The following is a 22,111-nucleotide window of genomic DNA, read 5'->3' on the forward strand; positions in this document are numbered from 1 at the left end:
CATAACTCTTCCAGGATTGTAACTCTGAACCAGACTCACTCTTCTGGAGAGGAGTGGGGGTCGGGAGCAATTCAAGTCTCTGGGATTGTTTAACATGAGGACCTAAGGCCAACCCACCCTCTGTCTTTAGTGGGTACCTCAAAAAGCCCCAGGCCTGTGTACTAACCCCCATTTTTTTTTTAATATAAAATGTTCCCTTCTTCTCTAGCTGACTGTAAGTTTAAATTGAAGAAGTCACCAGATAAAACCATGGTTCATGGGGGACCTTGATTCTCAACTCTAACTTGGTCCTTGAACAAGAGTAGCATGTGCCCCTTCCACTTGAGCATCTATGGGTTTGGAGATCTGTTGCTGGATGACATGGGCAGCCCCTGAGGGCAGTTCTTACCCCTCCCCAGTTGAGAGTTCGAGCCAGGTCGTTCCCGGTCCCCAGAGGAAGGACCCCAACCGGAGGCTGAGGGCTCAGCTGCAGTTCATCCAGAATGGAAAGGATCCAGCCCACCTACAGACATTTTGGGGACCAGAAGAGATATAAGGAAGACAGATAAGTTACGAAGACGACAACCTGAGAACAGGAGCCTTTAAAAGGAGCAAATAGAATAGTTCTACTTTTCTTTAAAACATGCATGTTTTAATCCAGTGACCAGGGAACTGAAAGACCACTTATCTCAAGCAGTTTCACAATGGCAAGTCTCTTACAGGAAAAAGAACCATTTTGTATATGCTGTATCATATAAGCAAAACTAGACCCATTCATCTGTATGTTACCTAGAGATGTACTTTACAATTCAGGAGAGTTTACAGTTTAGGGAGGTATGTACATAGGGCACTGCAGGAAATCTAAGACTCAGGAGCAGACTAACCTCAATTCTGGCTCACATTGGCTTCGTAATCTTGATTAAGTTATTTAACCTCACAGACTCATTTATCTGATTTTCAAAATGGAGATAATGCCTACCTCACAAGATCGTTTATAGATTAAACTAAAACGTATATAAAACCCTCATTATGGTGCATGGCCCATGTAAGCACTTATTAAATGGTTACTCTCCATGTTATCTTAGAAATTAGTCGTGCTTTCCGAAATATCCCTACATTCCCCTTAATGAAACATTATGAAAACATAATTATGGATGAACTTAGTACTTATTATAAGTTTAGGAAGAAAACAGATACTTGTATACTAGAATCATATTCCTGTTTAATCTTTTTCTAAGATAAATAATACTTTGGGTTTAGTCTTATAATAACTGTTTAGAAAAATTACCCCAAACTTGGAAATACCAAAAAGAAACTTGCATATCCTCACAATGTCATTCTAGAGTAGTGTCACAGGCTTATCTAAGAACTTTATGACTGTAGGTTAACTTGAGGATTTCTGTCCTGCAGAGGTACAAATGTCAAGAAGAGATCACTTTAAAGGTTATGGTTCTATTCCCCCATAAGGGCATAAACTAATTTTGTCTCAAATTTAGAAAAATTATGTTGGTATAAACTACATAATCATTTTCCTCTTCTTGTATTATCTTGCTGATTCCTTTATTAAACAGCCAAATAGGGCTTCCCTGGTGGCTCAGTGGTTGAGAATCTGCCTGCTAATGCAGGGAACACGGGTTCAAGCCCTGGTCTGGGAGGATCCCACATGCCATGGAGCAACTAGGCCTGTAGCCACAACTACTGAGCCTGCGCGTCTGGAGCCTGTGCTCCGCAACAAGAGAGGCCGCGATAGTGAGAGGCCCGCGTACCGTGATGAAGAGTGGCCCCCGCTTGCCACGACTAGAGAAAGCCTTCGCACAGAAACGAAGACGCAACACAGCAAAAATAAATTAATTAATAAACTCCTACCCTCAACATCTTCTTAAAAAAAAAAAGAAAAAAAAAGCTAAATAAATTTTTGACATGTATTCATTCTAAATTTGTATAATTATTTAAAAAATTTTTTTTAAAATTGTACTTTAATTGTACATTTATTGAACACTACTGCATATAAAACATGGAACTAAGTAATTGAAATAAAAAGGTAAATGAACTACACTAAGATAGGTAAGGCAGAATGCCTGCTCTCAAGGAGTTTACAATTAACAAAAAGAGAGACATACTGATTGCTTTCTATGTGCTAGTCCCTGAGCAAATTTTTCTACTGAATTATCTTATTAAGCTTCAAAACAACTCTCTACAATAGATATAATTTTTGTCTTCATTTTGTAGATAAGGAAACCAAGACTTGGAAGGTTTAGTGACCTCCTTAATCATGTGCGAGGTAGAGCTGACATTCAAAGCTAGGTTTGCCACACAACAAAGGCCAACTTCTTAGCCACTCTGGTGCAGGGGACCTTTCAGTAAAGAACTAAACCCAGCTCTAGATGTGGCCTGAACATCCCTGAGACGATGGCATGTACTTTGGGAACCTGTGGAACACTGGGGAAACCTTGGAAATTGCTTAGTCAAATTCAGTTAATTTGCAGATTTATTAACTGAGGTACACAGAGGTCATGTTATTTGCTCAAGACAAAATAATCAAAAGTGGCAGAGTCGGAGTCATGCCAGGTCTGTTGACTTGCATCTAAAATCCTTTCTCCTCTAAGACGAGTACTTCCCAGGATGCCAAACTTGCCCATCTGGCAAGAAATCTAAAACTGTCTTTACCTTCTAGAAAGGGATACCACTATGCTCATCCAAAGTGGCAAACTAAAAATCCAGACCTACACTAGTGTCCAAAATCCCCCCCTTTTCCCCAAACTGGGCGATTTGCTCCTAGACAAGTCCTTAGATTTCCAGCCAGCACTTCTTTAGCTCTTCCCTTACACACAATACTCACTAACCTTGCTAACTGAAGTAAAGGGAAAAAATGCCAGATGCTAAAGTAGTGCTGATGACTATGTTAGCTATTGCTCCTGAGCTGCTAAAAGCACAAACTAGACACGGTAAAGGCAGATGCCTCTAATAAACTACAAGAAGGGGATTTAAAAGTCATTGAAAAGGATGGGAAAACTCAGAAATCCCAACAAACTGGGATCACTGGCTGGGGCTGTAAACAGCCCTGAGTAGAAACAGAGACTCTCAGAAATGCGGTGGAACTTCCTAGAAACCAATTCAATATCCCATACAGAGCAGGGAAAAGAAGGAAGTCTCTTTAAAACTTCTGAGAGATGATCATGCAGACCTCAGTCCATTTACCTTTAGGGAGACTTTTGTTATGTTTATTTGAAATAGGTCTACCTTTTCTGAGTAAAGATAATGCTACGAGTTCACACTTTCAACACCCCATTTCACTCTAGACACAAACATGGGAGGGAAAAAAAGTCTTCATGGGCCAGAAACAAATGAAGCACAAAATGGCAAGCAGAGGAAACCAGGAGTTTGGCTTCTGTCTGATTAGGGGGAATAAAAGTTCACCCCTGGCTGGTAGGAGGCTGTGTATGAACCAGGCTCCCCACTGGCCAGCAGAAAGGAGGCCAAGAAGAGAGGGTGAGGGATCACTGCCTGAGGCCATAACCCATAGAAAGTTGGGATGCCTTAAGGCTCGAGGCACACAGCCTCTCTCTAACAGTGTGTCCAAATTCCCAGGAGCTCAATGACACCCCTGAAACACCCCTGACATGGCCGCAGGATGGGAGCCTTAGCCACTTAAAGAAAACCCGACTCTACTCTCAGGATCCTGAAACCATTCAAACTACTAGAAAGGATTAGTAAAAGGAGGCAGAGAAAGAAAAAGGAAAAATCATAAAAATACAACTACCATACGACACAGCAATCCCACTCCTGGGCATATACCCTGAGAAAACCATACTTCAAAAAGAGTCATGTACCACAATGTTCACTGCAGCGCTATTTACAATAGCCAGGACATGGAAGCAGCCTAAGTGTCCATCAACAGATGAATGCATAAAGAAGATGCGGCACATACATACAATGGAATATTACTCAGCCATAAAAAGAAACAAAATTGAGTTATTTGTAGTGAGGTGGATGGACCTAGGATCTGTCATACAGAGTGGAGTAAGTCAGAAAGAGAAAAATAAATACCATATGCTAACACATATATATGGAATCTAAAAAAAAAAAAAAAAAGGTTCTGAAGAACCTAGGGGCAAGACAGGAATAAAGACGCAGACGTAGAGAATGGACTTCAGGACACAGGAACGGGGAAGGGTAAGCTGGGACGATTTGAGAGAGTGGCATGGGCATATATATACTACCAAATGTAAAATAGATAGCTAGTGGGAAGCAGCTGCATAGCACAGGGAGATCAGCTCGGTGGTTTGTGACCACCTAGAGGGGTGGGATAGGGAGGGTGGGAGGGAGACGCAAGAGGGAGGAGATATGGGGATATATGTATATGCATAGCTGATTCACTTTGTTATAAAGCAGAAGGTAACACACCATTGTAAAGCAATTATACTCCAATAAAGATGTTAAAAAAAAAAAAGGAAAAATCAAACACATCAAAACAACTTCCTCTGAACACGAGCCTGCAGAGAGAGATTCTAAATCCCAGGAAGAACGCTAATGGTAAGATGGATGGGAAGGTTAGAGGAATAATTCACAGCCCATGAAACACAAATAATTTTCAAATAACTTTGAAATAAGTGTCCCATACCTTCCACGAATTGATAAGGTGTCTTCTAATAGTCCTTTGATCAGTATAATTGTCCTCATTCAAACCTTAAGAGCTGTTCCTGTTTTTGTTTTTGTTTTCTGAGAAGGTTGCCAAGAATGCACATGAAACTGTGGTGTGTGGTTCCACACAAAACGCCATGAGCCCTCCGGACCCTTTGATTTTCGCTTTCTTCTCAATTGATTAGCTTCACAAAAATGCATAAATAGATTCTATCTTCTTTTTCCAACAGGCAGTTATTCAATTATTTAATTTTCCCCTGAATACAAGCAGATAATCTTAGTATCTCATCATTACACAACGCTGGAGCCATCAAACGTCTCCTGCCTTTCACAGCAGAGATTTCTTTTTTTTGTCTTGAAATTCCCTCAGGTACAATCCATGTTAGGCTAACAGTTCTTTGGCTGAAGTGGGCCCGTATCTCTCCTTTGCACAACGCCTGAATAGTTGTTCCCATCCAAGAGCTACATCGTCACTACCCAACAACCAGCTTCCTCAGAAGGCAACATAACATAGGTGTGCAGGGAAGGCACAGAGCTGCGAGGAGCCCAGCTGCGTCTGAAGCCTGGCTCCATCACCTACCGAAACTCACGGAGCCAGTGAGTCACTTAATCTAAGTTCCCTCCTATGTAAAAAGGGATAACAGTACCTGCCTCATAGGGGTATTTTACCAACTAAATAACATGGAGACGTTGCTTAGCATGTGCCTGACAAATAGGAAATGCTAAATTGACATTAACTGCTATGCTTAAGATATACTTTTCTTCCTCTTTCTTTACTTCATCCATAAAGGTCCAGTTTCCTAGAAGCAAAATGCCCTCTTCCTGTCTCTCTACTTAAAGAAAAGTTGAGTCTCAAAGTTCACAAATCACTCCCACCTTTGACTGCCATCAAGTCACAAAAATCTCTCTTTCACAGACTATCACAAACAGTAAAAGCCAAGCTGCACTGCAGCATAAAAAGGAGGGAGGGAGGGAGAGAGGGGGAGGGAGGGAGGGAGGGAGAGAGGGGGAGGGAGGGAGGGAGGGAGAGAGGGGGAGGGAGGGAGGGAGAGAATATGGAACAAATACACCTACAATAGCAGGAGACATAAAAGATCTTGAGTAATAATCCGTGTACTTGCCCCTATGAAAGCAAAACTATGCAAAAGTCTTAAGGTCCAAAGCCGTTATCGGAGGCCCTCCCTTCCCAGGACCGTGCTCCTGCTGGAAGTCCAGACTGCAGGTTCGTGGGCAGCGACTGTGTTTGCTGGGGCTTTCGCATGACCCCAGATCCTCTCCACCAGCTTGACCAGCACCCCTTCAGTTAAACTTCATTAATTGCAACACACACCGCTTTGCATCTTTCCCATCACAACTGAAGAAAACTCTCTGGATTGGGCAAGATCATCTTCCAGGTGGCAGAGGTCCTTTCTGCCTTTGTGTTAGGAAATGCAGGGCTGACGGGGCTAGAACACCAGGGTGCTGGGCTTGGCCCTGAGCAGAGCAGCCCAGCCAGACCTGCAGCCGCAGCAGCTGCCTGATGCTGCCACCCCCTGGCCCCGTTCAGCTGTAACCATCACTGAATATTTCCCAAGTGCACATGGAACAACGTTTTCATTCGGCAATATGCTAACATTAGCGTTGGCTGAGGGGTGGAGAGGGCCGTGAATTGACATTTTCTCTGAACGAAGCAGATGCACAGTTGCCTTTCCTCATATCATCTGCAGGCAGAAACGTGAGGGATACCCACACGGAGAAATCACAGGAGAACGAGGGCAACGTTTCTGCACCCAGAAAGATCATCAAAACGCAGCATTTGACAACTGGGTTCCCTTTCTTACACGTACACAATGATTCTTCCTTTCGATATTTTCATATTTGCACTCAATAGTTTACAAAGTCACTCTGTGTTAAAAGAAATGTTTAAAATCGAGACACTAGTCAAGGTATGAGCTTTTTTGAAACAGAATGTAGATTTAGGTTATCCATCCTCTCATCGGCAAGAGGACAACTGGGGGTGTACCAAGCTCTTCTTCAAGAGAGGCTGGGACGTCGGGGTGCTGAGGGAGAAGAGGCCTGTGGAACCATCTGCTGGCCCCGTCAATTAAAGGGGAATAATAATCCGTTCTTCCCTGCTCTGGCTGTAGTGAGTCGGGGCATGGGGGGGGCCTACTGTGTAGGATGTCTCCTCATCTAGGGAAGCCAGCGGAATCAGAAATAAGCATAAGTGTGCGGCTCAAGTCCATTTAATCCCAGCCCTTTGGAAAGACGTTAACAGGGTTAAGGGTGGACCTTCGGATCCAGCCCAGTTCATCAAGGCCAAAGGCAGGTAAGGAGGGATCATGTTTCACCTTAAGGATCCATAATGAGGGGAAGGGACCTGTGACCCTACTGTCTCAGTTCACGCACTCCTCGATATTTAACCAAGGTGGCAGCCATGGGGACCTGGCTGGGTGGAGATGTGGCCGAGGAGAGGAGAGAATACAAATTTACCCCGTGACCAGAGACTGTTTCTAGTTTAAAAACACGAAGGTTTGAGATCATTCTGAGTTAGTTTTCCCTCACCCTAGAGATCAAAGATAGGACCAGCCCATTCGAAACCTGCAACTATGTGACAACCTCAGGATTATGCAAACCACTTACAAAGAGACCACACCTGGGCCACCTTCCTCTGCAGCCGTCACGGGCCTTGTGTGGTGACGGACTGCTTGAACATGGCTGATCTCAACTGGAGGCGCTGTAAATTTAAACTATATGCTAGATTCTGAAGACAGTCCAAATTGAGCATAAAATATCCCACAAATGACTTTACACTGATTGCATGTTGAAATGATAATATCTTGGACATAGTGGGTTAAATAAAATATATTATAAAATTAATTTAACCTGCTTCTTCTTAGAGTTTTCTAAGTGCCTTCTAGAAAACTTAAAATGTAAAAATGTGGCTTGCATTATAGTTCTCTTGAACAGCAATGGTCTATACTAACATAATGCTACAGCTGTGAAGACCCTTAGGGATCCAAACGTATCCCTTGCAGATTTAGAATGTCTCAGAAAGAAGTTAGGGAACCTTCCAAAGCACCTCTTCCTCCTCCAACTGCAGTACCTGCCTCCCTGCACTTTTTACCAGGATAAAATTAAAGTAAGTCATACTGAAGCCGAATAACTTTTCTCCAATAATGCAACGTGTCTATATATTTAATAAGACCTTGTACACACACTAATGTGATTGAGGGTTAACGTATCCTCATCCTAACCCATCAAAAATATTCCGTATCTGATTCCTCCTGGGACCTTGTCACTGACAGAATTCTGACAGCCTCTACAGTGACAGATACACTCACTAAATAAAGGGTGAGCACCTTATGTCACATATATACCCGACACTTCACTTGCCTCGAGCCAACAGCTTTTCTTCATGCATCCATCAGGATGCCTCTTCTTTATATAAACACTCAAAATTTAAAGTTTCATATTCGAAACTGATAAAAATGTCAATCATGTACCTTGATAAACATTTCATAAACCCCATATATCTTTTACAAAACATCTAACAAGGTAAAATAAAATAAAACCTGGTTTTACATAAGGTATAAGATATGCAAAGCTTTGGGCTTCCCTGGTGGCGCAGTGGTTGAGAGTCTGCCTGGCGATGCAGAAGACACGGGTTCATGCCCCCATCTGGGAAGATCCCACGTGCCGCGGAGCGGGTGGGCCCGTGAGCCATGGCCGCTGAGCCTGCGCGTCTGGAGCCTGTGCTCCGCAACGGGAGAGGCCACAGCAGTGAGAGGCCCGCGTACCGCAAAAAAAAAAAAAAAAGACATGCAAAGTTTTGATTCTGCATGACTGGACTACAGAGGTTACCACTGAGAAAAATAACTAGTTCAAAAGTATGCATCAGTTCTAGGGGAAATACACTACTTTTCATGGCTGTTGTAAAGGACCCATGTATAAACGTCTAGTGCAGCTGTGAGTTATGTAGAAGGATGTGAAAATTGAAGTTAGGATCACAGATAAGGTACCAAAAAAGAAAAAGTGCCTATAATATAATTGAAAAGTTACATTTAGCCTTGTGGAATACCCGTTACTATGGTCTATTTAAAGAAGAGATGCTAGAAAAGCTGGGGAACAAGGTAGTCTGCGTGTCGAGTAGTGACATTAATGGCACCAGAGAGTATAGAAATTCAACACTGTGATTTGATCTGGTCATTAGGACCCAATAGGGAGGTACCAAGTCTCTCTCATTCTGGGTTTTGTCCCAGACACTCTCTTGAAACTATTTCTTGAAAACCAGCAGTTACTTCCTAGTCTCCAAATCCACAGTAATTCCTGTCTCTTCTTAAGAATGTAATCACTGCCTCTGTCTTGAAACTCCTTTTGGGTTTTTTTTTTTTTTTTTTTTCCTCAACAGAATAGACTACTGGTGGTTCTTCTGCTTCTATCTTTCCACTTTCCTTTTGAAATTCAGCTCTGACTCCTAATTATAAATGTTTCACAAGTGTCTGGACTTGGCTCTCTTCTTTGTCCTTTATGCTTTGAATTCCCATGTTTCCAAACACTTTCCTAACTGCAGAGAATATCTCAATACCACATAACTTAGAACAGTGCTTCCTTCACATATCTGCTGAGTAGAGGAAAGGAAGAAGAAAGCAGTGAGGCAGAGAGAGGTGATGGGAGGTGCAGTGGATAATGGGGAAGTTTGGAAGGTGGAACTGCCAAGCCAGGATGAAGCCCAAGGTATGGAGACGGAACAGGCAACCGATGTGGATTTGAGGTAACGATCACTTAAGTCAAGAAAGAGGAAGGCCTCTGAATTCAGGACACCAGGCATATCCCCATAGTCAAATAATTTTGGAAAACGCTGGGTTAAACAAAGTGAAATAGGTTTGGCTTCTTTAAGACTTTATAATGAATTTTATAAGCTAATAATGTGTATTAGAGTCTCCAAGAATAGTAAGCATTACTTTCCCAACTGAAAAATGTTTTCCTCTCCGCAGAAAATCTTAAAGGACCAGTGCAATCACTGTTTTATTTTTTTCTGGTTGTGTTCATTAGTATATAATGTGTATCCAGTGCTGCATTAAGTGTTCACGTGCTGTGAGAGATAAAATTAGAAGATTCCATTGCTGCCTTTGAGAATAAAACATTCTAATTAGGAAGATTAGAGAAAAGCCAAAGATAGTTCATAATAAAATCCTATGAGATCAGACTCCAAATACAGAAGAAAAGACACTGGACAGCAAAATCTAAATGTCACGATTCTCAATTATTTGCCTTTGCTAAATATAGCAACCTAAGTAGAGGGCAAATTGAGAAACAGATGAGACAAACTAGGGAAAATACACCAGTGATATTAAACTTCAGCCCAACTCCATCTTTTCTCCAAAAATGACTACAAAGGGAACCAGTTATGATCTTTATGCAAACTAATGTTAGCCAATATTCTAAGTTTTATTTCCACCAGTAAAAAAAAAAAAAAAAAAAAAAAGCCATAATTCAGTTGTGTACACATACTTCTCCATAGTTGTGACCAATTATTAAGAATATATGGAAATAGGTCAGTTTCTGTTTTAAAAATAATTTAGTCATCTACAATCCTCATTCTAGGGATGTGACCACATCCTTACTTTGTGGAACAGGAAAGGATATAGCCTAGTGGAGAGAGGGAAATCTAATTTAGAAAGATCAAGTATGAATCCTTGAGGGCAATAACAAAGTCCCTCCTAACCCTTAGGGGATTGGATTCACATGAGAGACGGAGGTTTGAGGGGATTGGAAAGACTGTGAGGTGGGAATGAAGAATGAGAAATGTCTTAAGGAAAACAAAAGACAAATGGAAGAAACAAGGGAAAGAACTAGATTCTCTTTCAAGGACCTACCGTTCCATCCCCACCACAGGCCAGAATCCGCAGATTTGGTACTTTCCTATATAATTCAAGCCTGTAGAGGATACAGAAGGAAAAGTAAATAAAAGAGCATATCACCGGCCATAGCAGAGAGCACGATTCCAAAACACACCAAAATGAAGGGGGCCGTGGAGGGTGTCCACTGGAGAAAACGCATAACCGCGAGAATGGTAATACCTTCAAAACGAGTCACCGAGTAGTCACCAAGTACTGGTTCCAACAATCGGATCAGGGGCTGGCAGCAAACGTCACTGGAATGGGGTTCTAGGGTGCCCTAGTGTTTTATTTCCCATAATTCCTATTAATGTGTCAACGCACGTTATTTTCCTCACTAGTGTCAAATTCCTTCTTTTTCTTTCCATTCTTCTCCCTCCTTTCTCAAAGAACATCAAATCTGATTAGCTTTTCCCAGACCTATTTATTTTTCAAATCTACACTTCCCACTCTTACTCCTAGAAAACCTTCTTCAGAGAGATAGGAAGGACACCCCACTAGCATTATTACTACCGCACCCACAATTCCATCTCCCTCTCAACTCACCTGCTGACGCTCAAACCCCCATTTATACTGCTCAGCCCCAAAAGGGAAGAATTACTGAGTTTTCTTTATTTTGAATTTGTCTGCTTGAAATTAGATCTTTCCTGTTGTCTTAAGAAAATGCAATGATACTGTTCCCGCTAAAATGTTTGCTTAAGTGACAATTTCAATGGCTCTATTCCAGAAAACATCAGCTATTTAAATCAAATCATATTTTTTTCTGAAAATAGTTCCTGTCCTGCCATGTTCTTTATGGTTATCTATGAAGTATCTACCTAAAGTCTAACTAAAAATGATAAAACCTTAAGTAAATGTGAAAGGGCAAAAGTAAATGTAAAAGAGAAAAAGCAGATTTGCCTTAATACATCTGAATGCAGAAAAAAATATAGAAGTCTTACAGCAAACTCTAGTGGCAAGGAAGTTCACAGATTAAGAGAATGACAACAGAAGTTAATTTCCATAATCAATGTTCTCTCGTAGGCTTAAAATATGTAATTTATCTATTTCATACAGGAATATTATTTTCTAGAAATTCTCTGAGCTTGTGTTTCTTTGCCTCTGATATTATTACTTATTTATAAGTAGTTATAAAAATAATTAGTATCTCTTTAGCTCTAATGTTTACCAGATGACATCTGAACTACCTTATTAGGTGGGTTTTAAAAAGGGAATCAGACAACAGCAGAAATGTCCCTGCTCCTTCCCACCATGTACCCCTCCACGAAAGGGAAGATATAGGACACATGCCATCTACAGAGAGACTTTATTTTTCACCACTTCGAACAAAAAACAGAGAATGAAATTTCTGAGAGGCTCCGATGAAGGACTGAGCAGGAATTAGAATGTCTCTCCCACTCTGGTATGGAATCCATAGGTATAATCAGTTAATCAATCAAGCTCTCAAATGGACACAGATGCATACAATTTCTAATGCAAATAAATGAAAATATTCATAAACAGAGATGGCCCTTCTCCACAAAGATACACTCACATTCCCATTAATGTACATCTCCAAAGTGGTACATGCATAAGTAGAAAAAGGATGGGTCCTTTCTCCATTCAGATTTGCACATAATGTACATGTGTCTAAGCAGCAAACACACTCAGAGTTAACGACTCAGAGGGTAAGTGTTGAAGGAAACTAACCCAGTGAAGAGGGAAACAGCAGATGAAGTTTCAAAGGGAGGACAGTGCAGGTGAGCAAGTAGATGAGAGACGGTCAGAAAAACACTTCATGAGGTCATCAAATAATAAAGCTTGACTCCAAAGCAGAAAGTCCTTCTCACTCGCCTAAAATAGTAAGAACCATGGAGGGTATTTCCAGACTTACGCGTCTTTTGGCCCTTCCTGAGAAAGATCAAAGACTTGCCGTGGGTTCAGGTACCACATGAACATCTGCATGACCTTGGTTCCCTGTAAGGAAAAAAAAACTGACAATAACAGGAAGAAATTTCCAAATATTACCTGCTCATTTAAAGAATAAAAATAAATCCTGTTCTAAAAAATAATATTGAATTATAAACAGTATAGAGTAGCAGTTAAAATCATGGGCTTTGGCCATCGATATACATAGGTTGAATGCTTATATTAGGCTCTGTCTAACCTGTGTAACTCTGGGCAAGTTCTTTAATTTCACTAAGTTCAGCTCTCTTCTCTTTAATGCAGGAATAAAAATGCCTAGTTCACAGACTTGTTGTAAAGATTAAATGCAATAATGTCTGAGGAGAACATCAAAGTGGTTGGCATGCAACAAATGCTTAATGATTAGTATCTGTTGGCTTTTACCATCATTATTTAATGTGTGAAAATCCACATAGGGAAGTTATTAGTCACACATTACTTTTTACTTTATTGTGCAGATTATTGTCTTTGCATAATATAAAATAAGGACAGTATTAGCTAAGTATGACTTTATTGAAATAAATGTTTTTAACCACAGCAAAAGTATCTCAGGCTCCCTATACTTAAAATATATAATTTCTTTAGTTAGTGCTATCAACTCTTACTTTGACATTTTTCAATTTCCGCGTATACATCTGTGTCTTCTTCTCTCTCTCACAACCATTTTTGGAGCGTCTTAAGTAACTGTGACATTTATAGAGATATCATGGCAAATACAAAGCAGTTCTGGAGATCACTTCTTTTTTTTTTTTTTTTTTTTGTGGTACGCGGGCCTCTCACTGTTTTGGCCTCTCCCGTTGCGAAGCACAGGCTCCGGACGCTCAGGCTCAGCGGCCATGGCTCACGGGCCCAGCCGCTCCGCAGCATGTGGGATCTTCCCGGACCGGGGCACGAACCCGCGTCCCCTGCATCGGCAGGCGGACTCTCAACCACTGCGCCACCAGGGAAGCCCTGGAGATCACTTCTTAAAGTGAATTGAGCAAAAATCAAATTAAAGAAGAATTTTTTTATTAAGCAGCATCAAAAGAGCTTTAAAATTGAGTAGGGCGCCTCATTTTAGGTCACTACCAACCATAGCAAATAATATTTGATCGGTTGGGCAGCATCCGTTGCTTATAACTATCATCCCTTTATTAGCCATCATGATTGCTCTTCCTTGAAAATATTCCTAAGTTTGGATACCTATACACTGTATTTGAGAGTCATCCTAGTACAGTAGAAATAGCACAATATTTGAGTCAGAGCTAACTTGGGTGTTCTAACTGGGTGACTGTGAGAATTTATAATCTTGCAGAAATTCAGCATGTAAAATAGGGCAATGTCTACTTTCCAAGGTGATTATGAGAATTAAATGAATCAGTAATAGTTTTGTATCCAGCACAGTATGTGGCACAAAATAGGCCTTTGTAAATGTTAGTCCCTTTCTTTTTTGTTCCTTGTTAACCTATTCATTAAACTACACTTGAGCATGTGGGGGCTAAAGTGTAGTTTATAATTATCACATTGCTATGCCAGTTGTTAACAGAGGCCAGTGTAGGTCTTTTGTTCCACATTTCATCCAAACCTATAATTGAAAGTTCTGCTTTATCATGTGCTTGCTATAAATTTAGGAATAACATTCTACCCTTAATCATTACAACTAATCCTTCAGTTTTCGCCAAATGACATACTTTGTTTCCTACAAAATCTAGATATAGATTTAGATACATAATAATAACTAAATACTAAACCATTCTCTTCTTTCCACACCAGGCCTTGGTATCAAGTCAGTTGGGGATTATTTCAAGTAATCTTTTATGTTTCATAGGTAACACCAGAGTCATTCTAATGACCAATCAGTTTATTAAAAATTTCCAACTGACTTGCTAGAAAATTAATTTTTCACTTTTAGATTCCTAGGGCAATGTGAATTGTAGATGTTAATTACTCCTTTGTTGTCACCTTTGGCTATGGTGTGCGTCTCAATTCCAGTTTCTCTTATATATACAATACTAGGTAATTAACACCTTTCAAAAAATAAAAATAAAAAGCATTGAGGTTTTTTTTTAATCTTCAAATTTCTCTAAAAGGTTTGAATGTCCACACCATGTTGGGTTTTGCTCATTTTCAATTTGTGTTAGTTTGAACACCTAATTCACTACATTTATCCTTTTGACAAAGGGGTATTTTTTAAGGCTGGCAGGTTTTGCACCCCACGCTTCTAGGAGGTACCACTTAATGTTGCAGCCTACTGGAATAACACTCTCTAGAATTTGGCAGGGATGACTTTCATAAACATGCAAGGCTGCCCTATCAGAGTTTATATTCAGGCATGATAATAATTTCTTATTTTAAAAGTAATCTTTCTAAAACACATTCATTAGCAAAAATGATAAGTGTCTGAATGAAAGTATTGCATTGTCTTAAATCAATCTTGGTGGGTAAAGAAAAGAGACCTAAAACATTTAAGTTAGTTCTATTTACTCTGCTGCTACCTCTAGGATAAGCTACTCAGTGCTTTAATTAGAGATAATTTATTGAATAGAATTGAATGGGCTGACAAGTACTAATTCACCAGGAAAAGAGTAACTTATTTCTTTCTCACTGACAAGATTAAGTCTACTCCATCACCTACACAATTCACTAGCGAGTTTCAAATACTCTCACAGTCATCACATGCTATATGCCTTGTAAAAGCTGAACTTCTGTGCAAGAGCTTTTTTATTTTTCTCTAAATGGAAAAAAAAAACAGCTTACACATCAATTCTAATACGCTCTGGAGCATGTTCTCATACATATGGTTGTAGATGTAATACCTCAATGACCACAGAATTTTCTAAGATAGTTTGAGATTGGGTATTCCTATGGAATGATAAAACATTGTTCTGTCCAGCTCCAGGTATCAGGGAACAGAGTGGGAGGGAATAAAACAACTTCCAAGAAAATAGGTAGATTGTTCCAGAGGGGAACGAACAGGATTCATCCATTCACCTCCTATGTGCTAGGCACGGTTTTAGGTAAGGGGATCAGGAGATGGACAAGACAGAGAAGATCTTGTTCTCCAAAGAAAGTTCTCTGAATTATTCATGAAAAAAAAATAATGATTTGGGGAGTATAGAGGATCAATTAAGAATGGGTCAGCTCAAATAGCAGCACATCAATTGTCATCAAAGCACTGGAACTCTCATGTAGGGCTCAGTACTCTATGTTACTAAGCAAGCCTTGGTTTATATCATGGAGGCATTATCTAGCTCATGAAAAGAACTGTCCAGACAATAAGAAAGACCTGAGGAAAATAACAGTGGGAGGAGGAGGTTAAGAAATCTCTTAACCCAAACAATCCCAAAAGAATACCTTATTGATTCAATAAACCTGTATTAAGCTCCTACTCTGTACCCATGTGCACACCCAGGAGCTCAGGAGACCAACCCAAAATAAATTTGTTCACTAAAGATGGTAAATGCTATGATGAAGATGCCCACTGAGATGTATGAGTGGCTGGAGGAGATACTCTAAGCCCAACTATGGGGATTGGATGAAGGCTTCCTATGTATGATATGTGAACTGTGTCTTGCAAGATGAGTAGAGTTAACCATTTCTTTTTACATGGAGTAGAGGAAGAAGTTTTACGGTAAGGGTACAAGATGTGTGAGACAGCAAGACATGTCACGGAAAAACTATATTCATTTCAGTCTTTGGACCATGAGGCAGGGGTGGTGGGAGATCAAACTCCCAAAGTGAGTTGTAGATTAAGTCATGTAGGCTGTGGGGCTCAGGCTTTGTTTTGCAGGAAATGACAGTCACTGAAATGTCTTAATCAGAGGAATTGGACTTACATTTTGATACATCAGTCTGACTAGAGGCTAAGGAGCTAGACATCTAGGCCCTAGACCTATCAAAGGGGCTAGGTGGCTTGGTTTAGCCACTGCGGTACACTGATGTCTGCTCTTGCAACATTCACCCTCAATGTGATGGTATTAGCAGGTGGGGCCTTTGGAATAGGCACACAAAAAGATGCCCAACATCGCTAATTATTAGAGAAATGCAAATCAAAGCCACAATGAGGTATCATTTCACACCGGTCTGAATGGCCATCATCAAAAAGTCCAAATAATAAACGCTGGAGAGGATGTAGAGAAAAGGGAACCCTCCTACACTGTTGGTGGGAGTGTAAACTGGTGCAGCCATTATAGAAAACAGTATGGAGATTCCTGACTTTAGTTAGATTCCTAACTAAAAATAGAGTTACCACATGATCCAGCAATCCCACTCCTGGGCATATATCCGGAGAAGACTGTAATTCAAAAAGATACATGCACCCCAGTGTTCACTGCAGCACTATTTACAATAGCCAAGACATGGAAGCAACCTAAGTGTCCACTGACAGTTAAGTGAATAAAGATGTTTTATATATATATTTATATTATTTTAGATATATAATATAAATATACATTTATATATATACATACACACACACACACAATGGGATAGTACTCAGCCATAAAAAAGAATGAAATAATGCCATTTGCAGCAACACGGATGGACCCAGAGATTGTCATATCAAGTGAAGTCAGTCAGACAGAACAAGACAAATATCATATGATATCACTTACATGTGGAATCTAAAATATGATACGAATGAACTTATTTACAGAACAGAAACAAACTCACAGACATAGAAAACAAACTTATGGTTACCAAAGGGGAAAGCGCGGGGAGGGGGATAAATTAATAGTTTGGGATTAGCAAATATACACTACTATATATAAAACAGATAAACAACAAAGTCCTACTGTGTAGCACAGGGAACTATATTCAATATCCTGTAATAAACCATAATGGGAAAGAATACACAGACACACACACACTAAATCATTTTGTTGTACAGCAGAAATACAACACTGTAAATCAACTATCATTCAATAAAAAAATAAAATAATGTTTTTGATTTATCCCTAGGTTGAGCATCGTAGAAAATAACATCTTCACTGAGGCTGTTTGTTCAGTATGTATAAATAGTCTGGGGACTCAGATTGGAAGTTACTTCCTCTCTTTGTCTCCTCCTTCTCCCCACCTGGGTTGACCTTCCCTGGCCCGACTTAGGAAGGGCCAGCCCTGGTCTGGGGAAGCCTGTCCATGAATGGTGTGTGAACTCGGTCAGTATGAGCCTGTCCACAGGCTGAACATCCCTCCCCCCTATAACCTGTTGATAAGCTCCCTGGCAACTCTGATCCAGGGGTCCAGCTCATGCCACACCTGTACCCTGGGATTTCACAATGAACGGCGTGAGCACCCCAGGCCGGGACCCTCGACTCTCAGGACTGGCTGGCCAGAATAATTCCAGTGGTCAGAACACCTGCTTACAGGGAACAGAGCCAACATTTTATAAGAACTTTAAATGGAGTATAACCCATAAAAATACTGAATCACTATGTTGTACACCTGAAACTGATATAGTATCATTAATCAGCTACAGCTCAATAAAAAAAGGACACTTGCCTAACCATGAATGTATAATCTAAGTCACTGAAAGGTGAAATTCACGACTCATGAGTGTGAAGGAGACGCAGTGTGAAAGCAGGAAACATTGAGAGGCATCAGAAGGGCCCATACGTCTCAGGTACAAACATGTTAATGAGTCACACGGGCATCCAAGAAAAATGATAAGTTTTGAAGTTAAAGCGGCGATAAGCGTAAGAGAGGGGGCCTATTTCTCAGGCCCTCAGGTTTCCACGCCGGGGAGGGCATCATGCGGGAATAAAGTTTCTCTTTCCTGTACTACCTCTTTTCCGCAGGAGGAGACACTCAAAGTTGATATCACAGCCCCTAATTCTAGTGACTATTCCCTCAAATAGTTCACATCCCACCAATAATAGCCGTGCCACTAACCTCTAAAGCTTTGCAGAACACCCAGTACAGGTCTACCTGAAGAGTGTTAGAAAAACAGAGACAATTATTCTGAAGCATCTGTTTAAAAGAGGGATTGTTTAAAAAGAGGACATAAAAGCAGTCCCTATAATGTGTGCAGCTCAACATATTCCTGCCAAGGGCTGGAGAATTTCCGAACACACATAAAATACTGAAGGAAAAAAAAGCTGTAGGCATTTAACTTGCCAGCAGATGGCGACATCGTCTAGTCATTTAAAGAACAGAAGCCTAAGCAAGTTTTGTGCGTGTGCGTTTTAAGTTTGAAGTCTAAGCTTCAAAAACAGAAGAGGGGAGTGCTTTATATCGAGATACAGATGAGCAGAATAAATCAATCCTTTAAAGGCAAAAATCAGGATTTAACAACAAGAACAACAAAGTATTTCTCTACTGATTGCTGTCAGCTCTTGAGAATCAGTGTGGTCTCAGCTGTAGCAACACTGGCACCAGGGAGCGTGTTAGAAAAGCGGGATTTCAGAGCCACCTGCGACTCACTGAATCAGAATCTGCATTTTAACATGATCCCCAAGTGAATCATATGCACATTAAAGCCTAAGAAAAAAAAACCCCATGATTCTCAACACTAGCTAGACAAGAAAATCTACTAGGAACTTAGACCAGTTAAGGGGTCCTGTTCTCACAGGCTCTTAGCATGGGGTGCAGCAGACATTGTTCTTTAAAAGCTGCCGGGGTTATTCTGACATGAAGCGAGGGCTGAGAACCACTTCTCTGAGCTACGAGATGAGCCTCCTTGAAGAAAGTAAGGACAAGCTGAGATGCTATTCTTCAAACAAAAAAATAAACTTTCATCTCAAATAACTTCTCACCCACTGTGCTCCTCACACAAAGCCCAGGTAATCTCAGAGACCCTGATATGACTCTTCTTTATGTTTTCCTAAATGTGTTCCACAAAAGACCTACATCAGAATCATGGGAGATGCTTGCTAACCGGTAGCATTCCTGGGCCTCAACCCAGACCCACTGCATCAGATTTTATGGGGTGGAGCATTTCTAACAAGTGTCTTCATGGGTTTTATTTACAAACAGTTTGAAAGCCTCTGGACTATAAGAAGGGAGTAAGGGGCACATATTCAAATAGAATTTACCCGGACTGAACACTAGTGTCAGGCGGAAATTTCCTGAATTTTCCGGAAACTGAAAATTCCTAGATAAGAATTCTAATGAGTGATATTTCAAAGGTTCTCATGACTGAGGATGTCAAACAGATACAGAGGTCATGTTACTAATCTCAACTTGTCTGTAAGGTAAATAGAAGTGAATGGTCTCCCTTCTCAAAACAGAACAGCACACTATGTAAGGCTTGAATACAGAATGCTCCAGAGCGAGAAACTCCAGGTAGGAAAGGGTATATGCCCCCCACCCCACTTCTCCTTCCTTGGGTTCACCTGCTTCGTTTTCACTGCCACCCTCTGTTCCCCTTTGGCTCTTTGTCTCAACTATGGCTCATTTGGGTCCGAGAGAATAAAAGGAGGAGGGAAGGGCTTCCCTGGTGGCACAGTGGTTGAGAGACCGCCTGCCAACGCAGGGGACGCGGGTTCGTGCCCCGGTCTGGGAAGATCCCACATGCCACGGAGCGGCTGGGCCCGTGAGCCAAGGCCACTGAGCCTGCGCATCCGGAGCCTGTTCTCCGCAACGGGTGAGGCCACAACACTGAGAGGCCCGCGTATCGCCAAAAAAAAAAAAAAAAAGAAAAAAAGAAAAGAAAAAAAGAAAGAAAAAAAAAGGAGGGAAAAACTATGAGGAAACAAGATTCAAAGGAACTGAGGAATAAGAAACTCCTTCCTCTGATTGCGTTTTGCCAGATGGGATGGTTTGCTTCATCCTCTGACTCCCCATCCTACGGCTGAACGTGCCCTCGTCTGCAACGTGAAGGTCATGTTATGGTCACAGCTCAGGAAAGGCTAGCCCTGACAGGGGAGTTAGATCAGCCCTGACCGTGACTCTGCCCTGCTCACCACAATCGGGGGATCAAAGCTGTGCCATCCTAACGCTGAAGAAGGAACCGTGAATATGCGAAGCCGCTGGAGGCCAGTTTGAATGATTCTAATTGTAGATGGGTGTTTGGATTTCTTTACAGCTTTCTCCACATTTCACACTGTGCTTAGAAACAATGCACAGTGTTCTTCATATTTATTAGGCTTAGTAAAGAATTCTACTTCAGAGAGGGAATATATAGAAGTTTAAAGTTTTGTAATATTAATTTTGATTTGGTTAGTCACACTTCTGAGAATCCCAGCTATTCCGGAGGTAACGTCTTTAGGGCGATGCATTCACAAGCCAGAGTGCAGCAAGTGGCAGCGAAGTCACGAAGCCTTTTGTTTCTCGCAACTGGCCGTTTAAAAAATGTGAACAGCTCACTGTGATCTCAAATTCCTCAAACTCATTTCAACCTCGTCCCCAAAATAATTTCTTTCCTTTCCTGAAAACCCATCAATAACAAAGCCACTTTCCAGATAATTAGCTGGAAAATCTTGCTGCTCTACTTCCTTTTATGTATCCTATTCATCCACGTGCCCATCTATCCATTCATCCATGATCCACCATTAGTCCATCTGTCCGCCCATCCATTGATCAATCCATCCATCCATTGAGCTATCCCTCTATCTGATTTTTAAAAATTTTTAAAAATTTTATTGAAGCATAGTTGACTTACAATGTTGTGTTAATTTCTGCTGTACAGCAAAGTGATTCAGTTTATATATATATATATATATATATATATATATTCTTTTTCATATTCTTTTCCATTATGGTTTATCACAGGATATTGACTACAGTTCCCTTTGCTATACTGTAGGACCTTGTTGAGGGAAGGATTAGGAGTTTGGGATTAGTAAATGCAAACTATTGATATTATATATAGGATGTATAAACAAGGTCCTCTAACCGATTTATGCTAAGTGAATAGACTCCTGACTTATATATATGTATTCTCTATGTGTCTAATTAATCTTCCATTCTATTACTCCTTTGTTTAAAAACTATTTTTCAAAACTAAAAAAATTTTAAATAGCAAAAAACAAGTTTTCACTATATAAATCCAAAATCCTCAGCTGGTTTTTTATAAGACACTGCTCCATAGGTTCATTCTAACCTCTAATCACATTTCTAGTAACTTAATATGCATCCTCTACTCACCATACTGTACTCGAAATGAATCACTTTCATCACAACATCCCATCTTCTACACATGCTGTTTATTAAACAATTATTTGTTCACTGCTCTATGTCGTATATTAGACATCACAGGTTCAGAGGCGAGGCCCCCGGCATTACGGACACTGTATCTTTGCAGTAGAGGCACACCTGGAGCACTTATGCTGCAATTCGCATGATACAGGTGTGTGCCATGGGCGACAGGGGCACAGTGCACAGGGTGATTAATTTTGAGCAATAGTTCAGAAAGGTGCTACAGTAAAGGGTGAACAGAAATGTGACAAGAGAGGAGGAAGAGGACATGCCTCCAGTTTTCTCTCCTCTGCACAACTAAGTAGTGCACATCTTCCATTTCAGCCACTTCCCTGACACCATTTCCTTATCACTCCCAAGTCACCGCCTGCCTCTGAACTTCCACAGCACTTGCGGTCTGATCCACTCAATTTACAACTCACGTATATTTAACGTTGCTCAGATTCTTTTCCCCATTTGCCCCTTTTGTGTCATTAACAAACACGATATCCTTATCACTTAGGCGTCCATGAACTGTTTTCTATTTAGTGAAAGAGGAAGCAAACTTAGATCAT

General features: G+C 40.7%; 1 protein-coding gene across 2 annotated transcripts in view; it reads right to left on the reverse strand.

Annotated features, from left to right (window-relative positions):
- The window catches only part of DGKI (diacylglycerol kinase iota), a gene marked incomplete at its 5' end in the record, with an annotated part of 450,403 nt that overhangs the window by 188,248 nt on the left and 240,044 nt on the right, over positions 1–22,111 (reverse strand). For both annotated transcript variants that reach the window (XM_082846809.1, XM_082846808.1), the window contains 3 exons: positions 389–502; positions 10,479–10,539; positions 12,373–12,455. In XM_082846809.1, the coding sequence (XP_082702935.1) occupies positions 389–502; positions 10,479–10,539; positions 12,373–12,455 (258 nt within the window). The remainder of the gene's footprint in view (positions 1–388; positions 503–10,478; positions 10,540–12,372; positions 12,456–22,111) is intronic.

The sequence above is a fragment of the Leucopleurus acutus genome, assembly GCF_964270905.1.
Source record: "Leucopleurus acutus genome assembly, chromosome: 9".
Classification (NCBI taxonomy): domain Eukaryota; kingdom Metazoa; phylum Chordata; class Mammalia; order Artiodactyla; family Delphinidae; genus Leucopleurus; species Leucopleurus acutus.